Source organism: Oryctolagus cuniculus, chromosome X (genome assembly GCF_051225735.1).
Source record: "Oryctolagus cuniculus isolate XC-2025 breed Fujian yellow rabbit chromosome X, ASM5122573v1, whole genome shotgun sequence".
Classification (NCBI taxonomy): Eukaryota; Metazoa; Chordata; class Mammalia; order Lagomorpha; family Leporidae; genus Oryctolagus; species Oryctolagus cuniculus.
Genome location: NC_142888.1, coordinates 63,104,961 through 63,126,830, shown reverse-complemented (window position 1 = coordinate 63,126,830; position 21,870 = coordinate 63,104,961). Strand labels below are relative to the sequence as shown.

Genomic DNA, 21,870 nt, shown 5'->3' with positions numbered 1-21,870 from the left:
GACATGACTTCTTTTTTTTTTTTTTTTTTTTTTTTTTTTTTACAGGCAGAGTGAGAGAGAGAACAGAGAGAAAGGTCTTCCTTTTTCCATTGGTTCACCCCCGCAAGTGGCCGCTATGGCCGGTGCACTGCGGCCAGCGTGCTGCACTGCTCCTAAGCCAGGAGCCAGGTGTTTCCTTCTGGTCTCCCATGCAGGTGCAGGGCCCAAAGACCTAAGCCATCCTCCACTGCACTGCTGGGCCACAGCAGAGAGCTGGACTGGAAGAGGAGCAACCGGGACAGAACCGGCGCCCCAACGAGGACTAGAACCCAGGGTGCCAGCGCCACAGGCGGAGGATTAGCCTAGTGAGCCGCGGCACCGGCCAAGACATGACTTCTATCCTCACAATTATTTTTTTCATTTCTGCTTCAGTTTGCCTAACTCTTTCTTGTATAATCATAAATTTAGACAGAACCTCAAAGCTTCATAAAATATCATTTCCTTTAAATTTCTTAGTCATTCTACATTTCTGTGCTCACAATCCAGGAAAATGGCCCTAGTTGTCATACTTTCATGAAGTACACACTTGGTAAATCTATTCAGAGCACTGTGCTAGCAAAATTTAGATTTTGACAGATATTAGTCATTCATCATCTTATTGCAAGTGGACACAGGTAAATACAGAATTGTATCTAAATCATAGCAAACTCAATAAATGTATTAGAAAAACAAGCTTATTGACTCCTCATATCCCTTTATCTTTTTGTTTTTTAAGGGAAAGGGTTTACTGGGGGAAACCCGACAGACCTGAGGGAAGGGCTGAAGGAAAAGAGGGAGAAGGAGAGTGTAAGAGATCAGGAGAGAGAGTGAAAGAGAGAAATCAAGAGACAGAGAAAGAGTGAGAAAGAGAGACAGAGAGAGCCACGCATATCCCTTATCTTTTGAACTCTTTATTTAGTGGATCCATTAAGCCTTTGATTATAATGTAAATTTAAAATGCACAGGCTTTGTGGCAGAATGGATTACTGAAACACCAGCATCCTATATGTACCCCAGTTCCAGTCCTGGATGCTTCACTTCCAATCCAGCTCCTTGCTAATGGCCTGGGAAAGCAGTGAAAGAGGCCTCAGGTGCTTGGGTCCCTGCATTCATGTAGGAGATCTGGAAGTAGCTCCTGGCTTAGGCATGGCCCAGCCCTGGCTGTAGTGGCCATTTGGGGATGAACCAGCAGATGGAAGACCTCTTTCTGCTTCTCCCTCTCTCATTCTGTAACTCTGACTTTCAAATAAATTTTTTTTTAAAAATTCTATTTGAAAAAATATAAATTAAATATTAAATTAAATAATTAACATTTCTTTAAATAATAAAACCCAATGAGGTATAATTTAAAGCTACTTAGATGGCCAATTCAGTACTGCTTTTTGTTACTACTACATATTACACATCTATCAGAACATTTCATTCACTCTATCTAATACTTACCACTTGCTTCATCTTTATCCATTATTGAATGGTAGATGCAGTGAGTCTAAAACACAAAACCTGACTCCAGGCAGTTTCCCTGGAATGTTACCTATTTAAGTAATAGGAAGGCAATTCATGTTTAGTTGCCAATACTCACTGACATATCTGGAGCTTATGAGAGGAACCATTTGAGAGTTCCTTCAATTATTTACAAGCTAAATATGGACAACACACTTACCAAAGAGAAAAGGTTATAAGTGTCAAAACTGGGTTTAAAGAACCTGCTGGAAAAAATAGATGGAAAGTTGTATGTGGGAATATCCTATTTGTAACTCATATAAAATTCAATTATACATCCACCAGTGTGTGTTTAATAACTTCTAAGTATGAGAAAAACCTAGAAATTAGTGAAGGTTCTCTAGAGAAATAGAACTATGGGATGTGTATGAGAAAGGCAGAGAGAGAGAAGGAGATTATAAGGAATTAGCTTACTCTTTTCGTTTGATTATTGTTTATAGGCCTTGACTCTCTTCCTACTGGAGTATGGTGTTTTTACTTTTTATTTTTTGAGTTCTTTATTTAGTAAGGTCATTAAGCCATTGACTGTAATGCATGTTAAAAATATGTCATCTAAGCAACACTGTTTTAAAAAGAAAAAGAAAATGAACTAGCTCATGTGATTATTGAGGCTGAGAAGCCAGCAGGCCGGAGACCCAGGAGAGCCCATGGTATAGGTTCAGCCTGAATGCTAGGAGGCGTTAGACCCAAGAAGAGGCGATGTTTCAGTTCAAGTCTGAAGGCCATATAAAAAGCCCACATTCCAGTTTGAAGGCAGTCAGGGAGGAGGAATTCCCTCTTAGGCCCAGGAGGATCAGCCTTCTGCCTATTCGGCCATTCAACTGATTGGATGAATCCCACCAAATCAGGAAAGGAATCCACTTTACTCAAGGTATCAATTAACATTCAAGCTCATCAAAACCATCCTCACAGAAACACCCAGAATTATCTTGTACGCCCTACCCTGGTCTAGTTGACACAGAAATTAAGCATAACATAGAAAAATAAGACAGGAAAGAATTTATATTAAAAAAAAATCCTGGAGATAAAAGTGCCTTCCAAAACATAAAGAGATTCATTTCATTCAATTTCTCATTTATTTCTAAACCCATTGTGTGTTGGTGCCGGTGGAAACCTAGAAATCTGCTCAGCTTCTTCACATTGTATATGAAGAAACTGAGATGCGAGGAAGAAAAGTGAGCTGTGTAAGGTCACACAGCTCATTAACCATAAAACCAGAAGCATACAAATTCCATATTCTTTCTAAGGATACTCTAATAAAGCTTCCTACTTACGACCAGTATGCGTGGCATTGCGACTTGGATGAAATTCAAACAGTGTCAAGATTGCATTGGTAGATGAATTTCTGATACATGAGAGTCTGTTGTAGAAACATTTACTTCTGTACAGAGTCGTGCATTCAGATCTCGAAATACCTGGGGCACTGTTATTACCCAGCAGTATGGTCATTTGGAGTGAGTTCAAAACCTGCCCTGTTGCATCCTCTCATAAGGATTTCTGAGCAATGAAAATAAACCTTTAACACTGCTTGTGGAAATAAAGGGCATGATAAGGAAGTGTTTGTACTGGCTTGGAGCCAGAATGGACTGCTCATTGTTAAGCTTTGGTCACTGAGGAGACATCTCTTAATCTAACCAGCTTAGAAATGCACTGCTCTTTTCATATGTAGGCATAAAACATCGTTACTACATTCTCTAGAGGGGTGTGTGTGTGTGTGTGTGCATGCAGAGATACATAGAAGTGTGTGTGTGTGTGCATGATTATGAATAACCAACACTTTCTTATGTTTCTGAAATTGTTCAGTTTTCAATGCAAAATTTTGTATAGAGACATCCACATTTTCAGAAGAGTTTTGGATGTAATTAATTACAACACATCAGTGTGGAGGAACTGATGACAAGATGGTTTTCCTTAATGAATTACTCTCAAAATTTCCATAAGAAGGATCCCCAACTAGAGCATAATGAATTCCCCTGTCTCTTAGGACAAAGTGGCACAATTTTAGAAGTGGGCTGGTGAAATGAACCTGGCAGGGGGCGGTGTGAAGGGAGAGAAGCTAGAAGGAAGTGAGTTTCAACATCCCACTTCTACTCACTTGCCTGGCTTTCAGCTGCAGCTCCTGTACTTCAGGACTGAAGAAGGTGGGCTAGATTGTTGCAAGCCCCGGCGGGAGGGCTGCGAGCCTGAGATCAAGCAGCTGGAGTGTGTTGTGGTAGCTGCTTTCCTGTGCTAAGCTGATTTACTTGTTTAAGGTCTGACCTCATCATCCTGTCAGTATGGGTTCCCACCTACACTGTTAGCGACAGCTTTCTGCTTCAGCTGGAAGGCTAGAAGTATTCACAGTGTTCCATAGGCAGCGGGGGAGGGGAGAGAAAGCAAGCAAGACTGCTCTCCGGGCACTTGTGCTTTTGTTAGTTCTACGAAGAGGCAGAGAAACAAGAGATAACAAAGGCTCCGTTTCCTTTCTGTGAGAGAAGGCTTTTGTCTTGCCTCCTGCTACGATGTCAGTGTCCGGCAAGAAAGAGTTTGATGTGAAACAGATCCTCAGGCTACGCTGGAGGTGGTTTAGTCATCCTTCTCAAGGCTCGCCCAGCACTGGAAGCTGCCTTCAGCAGGAAGGATATGAGCATAGAGGGACCCCGGTTCAGGGCAGGTTGAAGAACCACTCTCGGGACAGAAACGGACTAAAGAAAAGCAGCAGTCCTGTCCACCACAATATACTGGCACCAGTGCCAGGACCGGCTCCTGCCCATCAAAGAGCCCTTCAGAATTGGCACCACCAAAACCTGCTAGAACATCTTCAAGCAAATGAAGATACTCCTAAAGCAGTTACAGGAGAGAATTTGTTCAAAGAAGCTTATGAAAAACGCTCACAAGATTTGGAGATGATGGCTGATGACAACATAGAAGATTCTTCAGCAAGGTAGGAGTTTTAGTCGTATCACTGAAAGCCATATAGCATAGGTCAACTTATCCTCGAAAATACTGTCTCACTTCGAGTTTAAATAGAAAGTGCTGTAATAAACTCCGAATTTGTATACAGCCAATCAGGGACTCCAAGGAACCCTCTTCTCTAAGTCTCTAAAGGAAAACTGAAATAATATATATGTTTTGATAATTGTTGGGAATTATTTTGGGGGTGCTGAGTTTCTTCTCCTAGTCCATCCCCATTCAGTTAAGAATTTTGTTTCAGTTCTAAGATATGTTTATTGTGATTAGCAATTTTCTGCAAATATCCTCTGTGGCTGAAAATGTTCAGATAGCTGCAATTCTTTGTACAAGTGTCGTGAGTCGTACAGAACTCTTTTTGACTTTGTGAGTCAGGCCAACTGTGACAAAATCAAAGTGCAACTGCTCAGCACATCTTTGTTCCTTAGTTCATCGTTGCCATGTGGACTTTTGAAACTATGCTGTATTGATATGAGAATATAGAACAGCTTCCTTTGACATTTGAGATTCCTTGCAACAAATCAGGAAGCTCTTCCACATAAAATAAGAAATAAAATGTTTCTTACAGCAATAAGATCCTAAAGTAGAAAATGGCACATAACAGCTATTTCAGGACATTAAAGTGCAATAAAAAGTGACAATATATTGTAGTTTGGGTAAAGCTTATTAAACATTGGATTTTACATTTACTGTTGTGTCCACTGGTATTGTTGGAGGGGAAGAAACTTATGTTCTGCTCTCTTATATTGCCAAATATAACTTAGCCTAGTGAATCTTTACTTCTCTGGCTTTTTTCTTTTTGACTATCAAAAATTTCTATATTCTCAAAATGCTTTAGGCACAATTGAAAATCTTCTTAATGTAACTAAATAGTAGAAATGGCACAGAAAAGGAAATATTTTTGATATGTTTCAAATCATACAATAGTTGACAGGAAATTATGCCAAATTATTTGGAAACCTGGATATTTGGCATACTGTGTCTCTCTAGGGGACAGAAACATTTGCCCCTTGACATAAGTTTTCCCAATATATCCTCCTTGTCTTACTGCCATAAGCTCAAACCATAATATTAAAGCAACATATAACCACATCATGGCAAAAGATGACTAAACTCTGCAAAATGATGTCTTTATAGAACTCATCTGTCTTGAACTGTAAACATGAAGATTTTGTGAATGACTTTGAGTGTAATATAAATTGTCCATAATATAGACTTAAGAATAAAGTGTGTATTTGTGAATTTCTGTACACATTTTGCTATCTCCTAGGGAAATGCTATGTATCTCTTGTGATTGAAAGTTGCATTTGGTACACATAACAGATTCTCAAATAACAGGCAGTCCATACTTTAAGATTTAGCAGATTTTTAAATTCTCTTTTCTCACCATGAGCAACAGTTTTTAAAAGTGCTGATGTTTGCCATTAATAAATACTTTTAACTCTGCTGTAGGGAAGTCTAAATTACCTACTGTACTCTTCTAACAAACATCTTTGAGAATCTGTGAATGAAATTTATAGCACATGTATATTAATTAGATAATAAGAGAAAATGCTGGATAAAACATCAAATTTAAAAATGTCACCAAGCAATTTTTAAGAAATATATTTCTCTTCTCTTTTGATTTCATGCTTGACTTTTTTCATGTTCTAAATAAATGTTCTATTAATTGTCCTACCTATGGTTTCTGTGGAAAGTTAATGACTTCTTAAAATAAGTACAGGAAGTGGTTTTATTGATATGCTAGGGATACGTTAGGCAGAAAGAAAGGGGTTCATTGAATATGTTATTAAGTGAAATGTGGTGGTTTGCTACCCTTTCATTGTCCATTCTAAATCTCCAGGTCTTGGTCAAGGAAAATTCTAGGAGTTTTCTGACATCTTGTTTCTCTAACATTTCTCTTCTCCAGTAATATTGGGGAGTACAAGGAATGGATCTGGCTAAGTTGACAGTAGCCTGTCATCCCTTCACTATAACACCTGTGGTTTTTACAAAAAGGAAAATTGTGGTCAATATGGAGAATTATCAAACTAGTGCAAGGTAAACTCTGACATTCAGGGTAAAGTAAGGGTCTTTATGCCACTCCACTTTCTACAAATATTACAGACAATGAATAGAGAAAGGACCAAATTACAAACATGCATCTAACAGAAAAACTCACTATTTGTCTTAAGAAGAATATTGAAACCAATATTAAAAGCATAATAATATCTTCCTTTGAGGATTTAAATGCAACTATACTCCTGTGTAATTGAATTATGTGTGTGCAATGCATTTAAAAACAGCTCTGTATCATGATTCCATGCTGTGAGAATGTACATCAATATGTCTAGTATCAGAAACTTGGGCTCAGTGATAGTTTCACTATTGTCCTAATTATCTACTAACTGCATCTTTACATCCCCATAACTACCTTACTTAAGAATCCTTTATTGCAGTCATAACATTCAAGATACAGAATATTTAATAGTGTGTTATGATTATGATTCCTACATAATAGAATATTTAGTCATGAAATTATATATATAAATATTTGAAATTTCTCATAAATAAATGATGGCATAAGGACACAAGTGGATGCCACATTTTTAATATTAAGATTTTGCTAAACATCATTTGCTAAAACAGACTTATTTCCTCATTGTGTTTGAAGACATAAAATAAAATGCAAATAAGTTGTTTATGGGTCCAGAACATAGCCTAGTATAAAATTGGAGGTTAACATAGTTGTTTAGTTTGCAGAAATTGAAGGGAGTGGGGAGCACGGGCTCATCCTACCTGTTGGGGCTTTAAGTTTTGGCAGAACCTAGTAACTGTGCTGATATGTGATTTTGTGTGTGTTTGCTAGACACATGGTTAGACAACACTCAAAATTCCCACTGCACTTGAGTCCTTTCCAATTTTAAAGTGAAATTTGCCTGGAAACAAATGCAGCTGTCACTGTGTATGTTGATATTCCAAAGAAAGGAGAATTGGATGAATAAGACTTAGAATTCACTAATTCATTCCAGAAATACTGAGCACCATTGTGTGCCAGGAACTCTTCTAGGTATTAGTGGTAAAACAAGATCAAATCAGAGAAGCTGTTTTCATGGAATACACATTCCACTGGGGAGAGAGGTGCAATAAAATGAACTAAAGCTACAATGTTATAGAGCTATAAATCACATGAATAAAAATTGGAGGAGAAGAGATTGATGGAAAAGGTGCTCCTTCAGATAGGAAAGACTTTTCTGGAAAAGTAATCTTAGAGCAGAGATTTAACTGAAATGAAGGAAGAAGACAAAATGTCTGACTCAAGAATTTGAAGCAAATGAGAGGTTACTGTTCCTGTGTACACCATTCATGGTTTTCTATACAAATTAATGTCATATGTCCCAGCACAGTCCATTGATTAATGTTCAAAACATCCTTTAACATAACTTATGAAGTAAAAAAATATGTCCTGCCTTGTTGTTCATTATAACAATTTTAGCATCACATGCATGGCCCGTGGTCACAGAGGTGACTTTCCAGTCATCCTGTAACCATGGTGCCATTTTGTCCTCTGGGGATCTGGCTATTCAGCTACTTGATCATACGCCTCATGGACAGGGGCCTATGCCCTTGTGAAAACAGGCACATGACAGTCTATTTGCTTTCTTAACCAAGCCATTCAGATAGGATCAAATGTACTGTGGGTCTTCATCCTCATTGCACACCCATCTGTGATATGGAATCTGCTTGGGAAATATTTACTCATAAGGGAAATCCTGAATCCAAATGAGTGAAACTTATTTGAAGACACTCTCTCATGCATTGGAAAGTGAACTCTGTGGATATTTTCAAGGAGATATTTGCAGAAAGAAAGAACAGCAATTTCAAGGGCCCTGAGATGGTAGTGAGCTTGATATGTTCAAACACAAGGGAGGATAGTACATCTGGAGTAGAGTGCTCAATAGAGTGGTAGGAGATGACTTTGGAAAGGTAACAATCATGAGACAACAGCATTACAGCATTAAAAGTAAGAAGAATCTTTTGATAAACACTGTGCCAGGCATGAAGCACTTTCCATATATTTTCTCATGCTGTCAAGGAAAATCTTTAATGTGAAAATAGCATTCACAACTACAGTTCATATTTATCCAGATATCATTTTGTTGGATGTCTGTTTGTTGCTTATCTTTATCCTAGGCAAAGAATAGTATTGTTTTCTAAAGTTCAGAGCTAGGCTTGCTTCACTTTACACTGCATTATTCATTAGAGACTGCGACTGCAAAGGAAAGAACAAGGAATAGACTACGGTTTTATGGTTGTTTATAGAAAGATTAAGATGAAAATATAGTTTAAAATGATTGAAAATGCAAATTTACAAAAGATTTTCATTTGATTTACTAAATTTAAAGCATATAAACAAATAATTTATATTTAATGCAATGATTCCTAGCCTTTTCAGAATTAGAATCTGTGTTGTTTGATTTTAATTTGTTGTTACTTCTGGCCTCATTCCTGAGAGTGAGATATCTTAGTCCTCATGTCTCATTCCTGAGAATGTGGTATCGCATACCAATTGACATCAGCATCTATTAGGATACATTTGATGGATGACAAATTGGGACTTTCTTCTATATATAGCAATCTGGTGATACTTTCGGGCCACATTTCTTTAAAATGTTTGTGGAAAATGGAATTAAAGTATGAGTTTATGTAGATGCAAATAATATTTCATATTTTCAGAAATTTTTTTCATTCAAAGCACTCATATTTTAATTCTTTGCCATGAACATTTTAAAGTACCTTTGTATTATAAATAAATACCTGTGACTATTATGTCTAATATTTGAAAGGCAAGTATCACTTCACTTCTACATGTGGATATAAAAATAAAGGACTAAAATATGTTGTGCTTTATAATATGACTCCAAGAATAACATAGTAATTATATTTAGCTGTTGCAAATTGTGCAACTACTCACTTAATACGCAAGTTTGAAAATTATTTCTTAGACTTCAATGTTTTTTTTCTGACCCCTGTAAGAATTCTGCCCCTTAATGCTAACCTTGTTGATGACTTTCTCATGACTTCATAAGTGAAAATAGTTGCAACCTTTTATAAGCTAGATATACACACATATGTTTATGTTTATATATATATACATATATATGTGTATGTATTTATTGTGTACTTGTATATTGGTGTGAAATTCTTGTATTTAAAAAAGGGAAACCAGGGGCCTGTGATGTAGTGTAGTGAGTTAAGCGGCAGCCTGCAATGTCAGCATGCCATATTGGAGTGCTATTTTGAATCTCAGCCGATCTACTTTCCATCCATCTCTCTGGTATTACATCTGGAAAGCAGAGGAAGTTGGCCCAAGTACCTGGGTCCCTTTTATCCATCTGAAGTTCCAGGCTCCTGGCTATGGCCAGGCACAGCCCTGGCTGTTGTGGCCATTTGAAGAGTGAAGCAGCTGATGGAAGATCTCTCTCTTCTCTCTCTCTCTCCTTCCTCCTCAAATTAGTTACTTTAAAAAATAAAGAAGGGAAATCAAAATTAAGGGAGATGATTGTGAAACACTGGATCTTCCACAAATAGCCTTTATCCTAAATACAATATTCTGCAATATGTACCTGGGACATGTTGTAGTGTCAAAAAATAAGAATTTCTTAAAAATGCAGTGGAGACAAGTCAAAGGGACACAGGAACCAACTGAAAAATTCTTCTAATGGTCAAAAATGGAACAATTTGAACAACACAGTGATACTGGATTATAAAGCAAAATATAAAATAAGTATGCAGGATTTCATACTGTTATAGACAGATGATTGAATAAATGAGAGAAAAGAAAAACCTGCTGTGCAGAAAAATTTCAAATAATTTATGTAGGTACTCTGCTCTCAAGAAGTAGGAGCAGAATACTGAACCCTAAGAGTGGGCTGCACATAATGACTTCTTTCTAAAATGTGAGCTCTGCATGGCAAGGGGACAGGAAGATGTATATTTACACTGTTATTGGAGAAATCTGATATCAGAAGTGTATGTTTATATCAATAGCATGTACACCTCTTTTGATGTGATGAGAATAGTATTATAAATCTGTCTTCTTGCTCCCCCAAGCCCATTATCGTAATATTATTGTGAGAAAAAGATAAGTTTAAATATAGGAACATTCTACAAAATAGCTGGTCAGTAATCCTGAAACTAGCAGTGTTGTCAAAAGTCAAAGAAATTATCGCAACTAAGTAGAACCCAAGGAGACATGCTGAATAGTTGTAAGGTGGAACAGAAAGGGGATAACTGAGGAAATATGAATAAAGATAGACTTTTGCTAGTAATCATGTGTCAGTATTGATTACTTAATTGTAACATTTACCATACCAATATAAGATGTTAGTAAGGAAGGACCTGGACGTGAACTGTATGGGGACTGAAATACTATCATTAAATTATCATAGGCTTTCTGTTTCAGAAGTACATAATATTTAAGCAAGGGCTGTCTTATTAAGTCGATTTCTCAAATCAACAGTAGAGGACCATCTGATTGGGAAAACTGGATATTAGTTCTTGATTGTTTTGTGTTTTTTTTTTTTTTTTTTGGCAACTAGTTAAAAGATTACCAAGTCAAAATCAATGGGGTGTTACATTCTCCAAATATATAAATGCTATATACTGTCAACAAGATAATATCTTACAGGGAATTCTAGGGAAGTTAGCTAAAGCTATGTAATACTCAGTGACCACATACGATGTTAAGTCATATTCAGATGGCATGTGAGATTGTTATTTGATGTACACTAACTTTAATGGCCTAGCAACTACCAACTTCATAGTAGGGTTTAACAGACAAATCATTGCTTTAAAAAACACTTTATTTGAGAGTGGAGTAGAGAGAAGGCACTCCCATTGCTGATTCACTTCCCAAATGCCTGCAACAGATAGCCCTGGGCTAGGCTGAAACTGGGAGCTAGGAACTCAATCCAAGTCTGTCATGGAGGTGACAAGGATCCAAATACTTGAGCCATCACTCGCAGCCTTACATGGTGTACATCAGCTGAAAACTGGAATCAGGAGCAGAGCTGAAACCTGGACCCAGGCACTCTGATATGAGATGTGGGTGCCTTTAAGCCAAATGCCTGATTTTCTTTCTTTTATAGTCACTGAGAAAAACCCAGATCCTAATAAAGTATCATATTTATTGGAATTTTCTTTTTTCTTTCTTTTTTTATAGTCTATTTATTTATTCATCCATTCATTTCTGTAGAATAACACTAGCTGTTGCTTCCTCATGTATATTAATACAACTGTGGTTGGGTTGTCCCAACATTTGTTTGCTCTATTCTTTTCCAGAGAATAGGTAAGTCTTTTTCTTTTTCTTTTTTTTTTTTGGGTATTTTTTAGAAAGATTTATTTTATTTAGTTGAAAAGCAGAGTTAGAGAGAGAGAGAGAGAGAGAGATCTTCCATCTACTGGTTCACTCCTCAAATAACTGCAACGACCAGAGCTGGGCCAGGCCAAAGCCAGAAATTAGGAGCTTCATCTGGATCTCCCACATGGGTGCATGGGCCCAAGGAATTTGTCCATCTTCCACTGCTTTCCCAGGCATGTTAGTAGGGAGCTGGATCAGAAGTGGAGTAACCTGTGCCCCTATGGCATGCTAAGCGTTACAGGCAGCTGTTTAATCCATTATGCCACAGGCTGGTTTGTTTATGGTATTTCTTCTAGAACTATGTGTTATATCTATTTCCATTTTTTTACCTTTTATTTAATGAATACAAACTTCATGCATTTCTTAAGTACAGTTTTTGGAATATAGTGATTCTTCCCACCATGCCTGCCCTCCCACCCCCATTCCCACCCTTCTTGGCATTTTCAAATGATTTATCAAGTCCTTGATAAAGAAAACATGAAAACACAGCCTGCAACTCGTTTCTTTATTTCTTTACATTGCTATCTATGGATTGTCATATGTGACAAGTTTCCATCTATAAATCTTTGTTTTCCCTTGCTAAATGAAATATATAGCCACTGAGCACATTTTATTTGTGATGATTGAGTTCTATTCAGATAATTTCACTAAACAGAATGGAAAACGTGCAGCCATAATAATTGGAAATATTTTGTAAATAGACTTAAAAGAACTACCTAAGAAAAGACGACTGGAAGTGAAGAAATCTAAATCAAAAAATTTTCAGTTATTTGGTGCTTTAGGGTGGAATAGGTATTCTTGAAATGTTACACAAAAATCAATACATAAGAGTTTACTCTGTGGTCCAGCATTGTGACAGCGGGTAAAGCTGCCGCCTGCATTACTGGCATCCCATATGTGTGCCAGTTTGTGTTCCGACTGTGCCATTTTCGATCCAGCTCCTTGCTAATGCACCTAGGAAAGCAGCAGAAGATGGCCCAAGTGCTTGGGCCCCTGCACCCACATGGGAGACCCGGGTGAAGATCCTGGCTCCTGGCTCTTGGCTTCGGCCTGGCCCAGCCCTGGCTTTTGCTGCCATTTGGGGAGTGAACCCATGGTAGAAGATTTCGCTGTCCCTCCCTTTCTCTTTGTAACTCAACCTTTCAAGTAAAATAAATAAATCTTTTTTAAAAAAGACTTTACAATGGAAACACTGTAAGATAGATATATATCCTCAATTACTATATAGTCATCATTATTTGTGCTGAAACACAGCAATATTGATGACATGTTTATTATTCAGGAGTGAATGCAGAGTTCTTTGTTACTCCTAATTAACTTTTCTTAGCCAGTCACTATCAGTCACAGTGACTTATCCCTTGTGTGCTTTTGAATGCTACTGTACAGAGTGTATCTCTTGCCCTCTTCACCCTGTCTATTGCTATTGATTCCTCAGGAGACATATTAAACACCTTGCAATGTTTTTCAGTAGGTCTTTAATTTAAGCAATTGGTTCTTGGTAATGCCCCCTGCTACCTTACTAAATGGAAGCTCTGTTAAATCTCTTGTCTAGCTTTTCCCTAAAACACCTGACTTCTGTCAGCACTGTGGGATTCGAGTGTCCTTTATCTCCATATCTGTAACAACACTAATAAACAACTGCATGAGGAACAGATTGTCACATGAAATTTGAAGCAACACAACTATTTAATTTCGTTTTAAGTCTGTTGTATTAATCAACAAGCCAGCTGCTTACCTAAGGAGTTGGTGTTCTTTTGTGTTTTCCTCCATTCAAGAAGTATTAGTCCTACTTACCTGTATTATGCTTTCCTAGGCACCCTAAAGAATAAATAGGTAAATAACACATGCCGGTTACCACTATAGGCGCCCAGTGTAGCTAACGAAATGAATTGCATTCAGTTGAAAAGCTTCATGGCCACAAAAAAACACTGCATTATCAGAAAGTTTGAAGTTGCTTACTCATTGAGCCATGTAGACATTCAAAAGCATGAAAGTATCCTCTGGCCATGGACATCTTGTAGGAAAAATTGATGGAGGATATATGATTTGATACAGATATGATTTTGAGATAGATATGGGGCAAAATGAAATCTAGGTAGAAAGATAAGTTCAAAATGCCTTTCTCTGAAAAAAAAAAAAAAGGCAATGCAGCCTGAATAGTTAGTTAAGGTGTACTGAAATGGGATATTTTAGTTTTGTTAAAGTGAGTAATACATATTGGAGAACAGCAGAAAATTAGACTGGGAAGGAAGTCAGGGCTAAATTGTGGTGATTTCTTAAAATACAAAATAGGGTCTTTGTTTTTTCATTTTAGAAGTTAGGGATTTTTAATCTGTAAGAAATTTCTGAAATATTTTATGAATATAAATTTTTTATTAAGGGATTCTATTCACTTTTCTTAGATTCTCAAAAAGTTCCATTTCTCAAAAAGACATGAGTACAATGAAAAGTTACTGAGAGCTACCAAACTGTGAAGTAAAATAATAAAAAAAAAAAACACAAAAATTGTCACTAAACTTCCTGAGCAGCAGAAATAAATAACCCGAAATTTTTAGTTGGTGAGAATTTCTCAAGTAGTGTTTCCTAGGAATTCGGAAACACATAACTTTTATCTTCCAGGCTAATTATTGACTCATGTTAACTAATCTACCAAAAAGATTCCAGGTTTTTGAAAAATCCCTTCAAATGAATGTCTAAGTCATGGCTTGATTGCTATTCCTATTAAAAAAAAGAAATAGAATAAAATAAAATAATGAAAGTTGCAAAGACTATACACTCATATATATACATATATATACACATACATACACATATATATGTGAGTATATATATATATATACACACACACAGAGAGACATATGTGTGTATGTGTGTGTATATATATACATAATACATTAGGAAAACAAAGAAAAAATGTAGGTAAAATGTTGTGGTGTGGCACGTTAAACTGCCAGATGGGATCCCCACATCCCATCTCAGACTGTCTACTTCCAATACAGGTTATGCCACACTTCCAATCCATTTTCCTGCTAGTTCACTAGGGAGGCAGCAGATGATGCCCCAAGATCTTGGGTTCCTGCCACCTATGTAGGAGACCCGGGTGGAGTTCCTGGATCCTGGTATCAGTCTGGCCTAGCTCTAGCGGTTGTGGCCATTGGGGGAATGAAGCATCGAATGAAAGATCTCTCTCTGTCTCTGTCAATATGCTTTTCAAGCAAATAAGTAAATATTTTCAGGAATTATGTTGTAGTTGGGTCCCTGCCACATGCATGGAAAACGTGTATTGCATTTTGGCTGTCAGCTTCAGTTTGGCCCAGCCAGGACTGTTGTGTCCACTTGGAGAGTGAATCAGCAGATGGGAGCTCTCTGCATTTCTCTTTTTGACTGTCTCCCTCCCTTTCAAATTAAAAAACAAATCAAGGCCAGCGCCTTGGCTAGCTAGGCTAATCCTCCACCTGCGGCGCTGGCACCCCAGGTTCTAGTCCCGGTCGGGGTACCGGATTCTGTCCCGGTTGCCCCTCTTCCAGGCCAGCTCTCTTCTGTGGCCCGGGAGTGCAGTGGAGGATGGCCCAAGTGCTTGGGCCCTGCACCCGCATGGGAGACCAGGAGGAAGCACCTGGCTCCTGGCTTCGGATCGTCGCATCGCCAGCCGTATCGGTCATTTGGGGGGTGAACCAACAGAAGGAAGACCTTTCTCTCTGTCTCTCTCTCACTGTTTAACTCTGCCTGTTAAAAAAAAAATCAAAACAAAAAAAGCAAAACTGCTCAACTTCCCCGTTGTTAATAGTGAGCTTTTATTATTCTCACCTCCAAGATGTATCAATATAGATTTGCTGTAAGGGAAAGGAACTCAAAATTTCCTTTTTGAACCAAATGAATGAATTAACCAAAATCAGGGTATAGTCTGGGTGTTAAGAACATTAAAATAAGATCATTAAGTAAAGGGAGCTTTGATTAGGAGTTGCAGTCAGTAGATCTATTCAGGGCCTTAAGACAGGAGGTCAGAATCTGGAATAAAGATGACACAGATACACAAGTGTAAAGCTAATGTTGAAAACTCAGAAGAAAGAGAAGTACCACTGTTAAATCTCTAAGCTTACAATAGAGGGAGATCCCAGTAAAATAAGCTACTCCTGGGACAATTCTCTTGGCTAGTACTGCTAAATAAGAGCTCAGATTTTACTGAGCTCCAGAATCATCTGATAAACTTGATAAAAAATACAGTTACTCAGTATCCACCACCAGAGGATTTGAGAATTTGATGTTTTTGGTTTCGGGTGGGACATAGAAATGTGAATTTTTAACTTCTTAAGTAACATTGATTTAGGAACTAAACTTCAAGAAATAAAAAAAAAAACCTAAGTTAACTTCTAACTGCCCATTTTATCAGTATTCCTAGAAGAACACTTCATATATTAATAAAGGTAAAAACAAAAAAGTCAAGCTTGAATTTACATCGACAAGTTCTTACATGTTGAGCAAGGTAATTCCTAAAAAAATAGAGTTCACAGCATAATTAAGCCTTGTGCCCCTCCTATGTGTAATGGACTGTTAGGTTCTGAGGAAGGCGGGTAAAGGGGTAAAAATGTAGGGAGTCAGGTTAGTGGCAGTCCAGGTGGTCCCGGTGGAGGGTGGAGTTTCAGGGTGCAGAATGCTTGCTTTCCCCAGAGGTTGTCATTAGCATGGTCCAAAGTGGCTGCTTGCCCTCTCCTTTGAAGCTTCCAGTCTTTTCATAAGAATAACAAAGGAGTGGCAATTCCTTCTGAGATCCAGTTTACTGTGAAGTAAAGTACTGTAAAGTTAGGTATCCCACCCTTCTGATGGCTCTTTTTGCTTTATCTTGAGCAAGCCAGAGAGGATAAAAGATTGCAAATCAGATCTTTTGATGGATTTTGTCCCTGCTTTCTTACTGAATCTCGAGTTTTTTTTCTTCTCCAAAATTGTGCTTAGAAACCCCAGTACCACTGGCCCCTTGGCCTCTTCGGGTTTTGCCTCTCTTAGAGCCCCCCTTGATTCCTCTCTGGCTGGAGGCCTCTGACTTTAATAAATCTTGCTTTTAAACCTTCAAATCTTGCTTTTCTCTTTGCCTTGTCTGCTTGGAAATTCTTCTTCCATGTGAGACCAAGAACGCAGGTAATAATGTTTTCTCCACTGTCATTTCAACTATAATGAAAATACAGATGCTGCCCTTATGGAGTTCATAATACAGTTGGAATGGAAAAATACACTCCCCAATAAGCAACTTAGTTTAGAGCCCCTGATGTTTACCATAGAGGCTATCCAGGATAATTACAACCCAAATAGGATTAATGATTCAAGGTCTCTTGGACTTTAAACATAGAAAGGTTAATCCAAGAACATAAAAAAAGTCTTCGTGGAAATTTTTTATGTAGTTTCAATCTTTAAAATGCTGAAACAAAATTAGTAGTGATAGGCTGCCTTCACTGAGGCTGCCGTCACAAGTGATCAGTTTTGAAAGTTGGGCAATAATCCCTAACATGATACTCTATATGCACACATAGTTATTGAAAACACTGCTTGCATTCTGGCATTCTGTCCACTGACTTAGCGTCCCCTGCCTCAGTTCCTATACTTAATTGGCTGCTCTTTTACTTTCTCTTTACTTTTTGTAGTTGCTACTTTAGAGTTGTTGCTCTCTTCATCTAAATTTTTTCATTTCTGTATGGGTTAGCATAATAAAAGTACATAAATCTGGAAAAGTGCAACCTCAAATTGGAAGACAATTAAGAAGAATAAGTGTAGCATGTAAAGCCACACATGTGATGCTGGCATCCCATGCGGGCACCCGTTCAAGTTCCAGCTGCTCCACTTCTGATCCAGCTCCCTGCTAATGGCCTGGGAAAAACAATGAAAGATCGCCCAAGTGCTTGGGCCTATGCACCCACACGGGAGACCTGGAAGAAGTTCCTGGCTTCAGTCTGGTGCAGCCCTGGCTGTTGCAGCCACCTGGGGAGTGAACCAGCAGATGGAAGATCAATATTTCTCTCTTTCTCCATTTCTGACACTTGCCTTTCAAATAAATAAAAAAAATATATTTTTAAATGAAGTCTTTCTCTACAAGCGATGACTGATTAAGAAGAAATTTGCTACCTGGGGGCTGGAATTGTGGTATAGCAGTTGAAGCCACCGCTGGTGATACCAGCATCCACGTGGGCACTGGTTTGAGTCCTGCCTGCTGCACTTCTGATCCAGCTCCCTGCTAATGTGCCTGGGAAATAGCAGAGAATGGCCCAGGTATTTGAGCTCCTGCACCCACATGGGAGACCTGGAAGGAGCTCTTGGCTCCTGGCTTCAGTCTGGCCCAGCTCCAGCCATTGTGGCCATTTGGAGAGTGAACCAGCAGTTAGAAGATATCTCTATCTCTGTAACTCTGCCTTTCAAATAAATAAATCTTTAAACAAAAACAATCTTTTACCTAATCACCTCTCTGAAACACCGGGCCCATCTTGTAACATGGTGAAGAAGACTTGATAGCAGTTAGCATGCATCTTAAAATTGATCAACATGCTTTTTATTTCTACATAAAATACTATACAAATATTTGAGCTTGCCATAGATGAGCAGAACAAGTACATATGCTGTAATAATTCTAATTTATGAATATCTGAAGAGAAAGGAAATTCTCAGAAATTCTCTTTTGTTTAGTTCCATTTTATTATGTCTGTAATAATTGCTTATTTACAGATATCTTAACATTTTAGACATAGAGGGGACTGCTAAAAAACTATGCAGGTGGCAAAAAGTATCTAAAACATGGAGTGACTCCAGCTAATGTTGGCAAAACAAGAGTTATATGCTAAATGTCCTAACTCCTGAACTTTTACCACACTACTCTTACAACAGCAAATTTGACTTCCTTTTGATTAAACTCTGAGTATTCAATTATCATTAATTCAATACTGAAACCAGGAAGTACTTAGAGCAGGTGGATCACATAATTTCCTGGAATAAAATATTTGAAATAATGTGGCACTTTAAATCAGTTAACTGCCACATAAAATATGAAAACATTTCAAAAATATTAATATCATTGTGGTAGTAAATCACCTTGTTTATTTCAGTGTTTGCAGAAAATATCTGAAATACCCAGTGAACTCGTAAGTAAATGTCATGCAATATACATTGTCTATGACTTCATAGGAGCTTCTGTATACTCTCAGCAGTTCAAGAGCATGGCAAAAAAGTCCCTGGTTGGGAATGCATCTGCTCTTTTTCGTTTCTGCCCATTAATAAGAGGAGTAATCAAGAACTGAGTGAGTTCCTATTTATGGTGTTTTTATCCTAAAGCGCATTGATTGTTTTTGCAACTTTATTCAAAATGTGGAAGTAATTCAAATCCTACTGACACTTTCTCTGTAAACTAACCAACAATTACCCTACAACAGTTTAGTCTCTATTCTCTTATTTTCCCTTCACCAGTACAAAGCTGATGATAAATATGTGTGTATGTGTTTGTGTGTGTGTGTATAAAATCTCTATGGGAACATTCAAAGTTATCCTATAATTTTCTTTCCTTTAAGCCAAATTGTGAGAGTTGACATAACGTTCTTATATTTCTCTTTTTAGTTTTCTACTGACAGGTATACACTAGTAAAGGCCTGACTGTCATATATTTTTACTTTTGTGTTTAGTGACTTGCAAAGATAAATGAATAAAAATCGATGGTTCTATGCCAATTTCTGTGTCATTAAAGAGGATACTTGCAAAAACATAAAAGTTAATGAAACATCTGATATTGCTTCCAGTGAGGCACAAATAATCTACCTTTCCCCTTGCCGAAAGTCATCTCCTGTTAGCATTCTAGCACAGCATAGATGTTTACAGGTATATGAGAATTCTGGTCATTATTAGTGAAAGTATAAATGTGAAAAAAGTGTGGAGAAGGCCCACATGAGGCATATATTTCAAAAATTAAAATATAATGTTTCATGTTTTTCATTTTGAATGAATGAATATGATAGTATTCCTAATTTAACTGGAGGAAAACTGAGTAACTGTCATTTTTTAAAAAATTTATTTATTTATTCACTTGAAAGGCAGAATTACAGAGAGAGATCTTCCATTCGCCAGCACACTCCCCAAAGGTCCACGACAGCCAGTGCTGAGACAGGACAAAGCCAAGAGTCATGAGCTTCATCTGGGTGTTCCTTGTGGGTACAGGGGTCCAAGCACTTGGGCTACTTTTCCCTGATTATCCAGGTGCATTAACAGGGAGCTGGATTGAAAGTGTAGCAATCAGGACTTGAACTGGTGCCCATATGGGATGCTGGCATCACAGGCACCCGTTAGCCTGCTAGGCCACAACCCTGGCCCCTTAAGCCATTCTTAAGTAGCTTAATCATCACACTCTTCAAAATTCAATTTCCAAATTTTTGAAGAACAGAATTTAAATATCCATATGTATGTTTTTACTTTTCATACTGAATCACAATTTTTAAAATTTTATTAATAGAACAGATTTCAAGTATCTCATAGATACAATTCTAACAAGATAACCATACTTCCCTCCCTCCCTCCCTCCCTCAATCCCCACCTCGTTCCTACCTTTCTTTTTTTTTCTTTAATTTTTGAAAAAAAATTGCAGTCCTCTCTATAATCACAGGCTTAATGCACCACTAACCATTATGTTCAACAAATAATAAGTGGAAAGACCTTGTTCCACAGGAGTATAGATCGCAGTTAAAAACAGTAATCAGATCTAAAGATGCCAGTCTCATTCTTATACATTTTTTATTCTATATTAACTACTACATACCAGAGAAACACATATGGGGACCACTATGCTTAATGAAATAAGCCAGTCACATTTTTTTTTTTTTTTTGAAAGAGAGAGAGAGAGAGAGAGAGAGAGAGAGAGAGAGAGAAATCCTCCATTTGCTGGTTCACTTCCCAAATGACCACAACAGTCCATGGGAGGGCCAGGGTGAAGCCTGGAGCCTGGAACTCCAACCAGGTCTCCCATGTGGGTGGCAAGGGCCCAGGCACTCAAGCCATCTTCTGCAGCATGCCCAGGTGAGTTTGCAGGAAGTTGAATCAGAAATGGAGCACCTGGGACTCAAACTGGCACCTATAAGTGTTTAACCTGCTGCACTACAATGCTGGTCCCACATATATCAATTTACTGTCAATGAAGAATTAGAAAGAAAATTACTCTTGTTTTTATTGAATGATAATAGTTTCACTTAAAAATGGGTATCTTAGAAGCATTTGTAAGTCTAATGGACTATTAAGTATTTTTAGTGATTAAAGAATTTGTATCTCTAGTATTTATAAGGCTTTTTCTAATTTTTCTGATGGCTGCAAGACCATTTGTGAATTACACTGCAGTCTCTACAGCACTGAGCATTTGAAATGGTGTATTAATAATTTAGAGCATTGTAACACCAGAATCGGCTCTATTTGTTGAATTCAAGCTTGTTATTACACCTATTTGTGCTGATGTTGAGCCTTCTTGATCGTTCATACTTGTGCTGATGTTGAGCCTTCTTGATCGTTCATACTTGCTACCCCTATGTTATAGTGTTATTTCCAGAATGCTTGTTTGACTCTTGATGTGAACAAAAGAAGTAAAATGCATGGAACTCATTATATCTAGTAGGATGATATGTCTCTTCCTCTCCACTTCCATCACCTTAAAAAGAAAATGGTTCTGAGCTTTACAACAACAGGCTCATATCGCTGCGAGAGATGTATGGTCAGGGTTACAGCAACAGTGCTGGAAAACAATAAAGAACATTTATGAGTAAAAGAGTAACTAAAGATCTTTCAATACTTCTGGAATCTTTTTGCTGTAGTTGTCATGTGGGAATCAAGACATCTCTGTATTGGAGCAAATTGTTCTTTACAAACACATTTATTTAGCTACATCAGGAAGATATAAAATACAAAATGATGATTATTTGTAACGTTAATTTGAATTTTAAAGAATGTTTTATTCAAAATGAATTTTCATTTTATGTAATGCTTTGATTTTTTTG

The 21,870-nt window shown here is 37.6% G+C and overlaps 1 protein-coding gene across 2 annotated transcripts in view; it reads left to right on the top strand.

Moving 5' to 3' along the window:
- The first annotated feature begins 3,639 nt into the window (after positions 1-3,639).
- KLHL4 (kelch like family member 4) overlaps positions 3,640-21,870 on the top strand; it is a 108,469-nt gene continuing 90,238 nt past the window's right edge. The window contains exon 1 of one of the 2 annotated variants that reach the window (XM_051827398.2): positions 3,640-4,444. In XM_051827398.2, coding sequence (XP_051683358.1) covers positions 4,023-4,444 — 422 coding nt within the window. In that variant the 5' untranslated portion in view covers positions 3,640-4,022. The remainder of the gene's footprint in view (positions 4,445-21,870) is intronic. The other variant, XM_051827399.3, reaches the window with a different exon arrangement.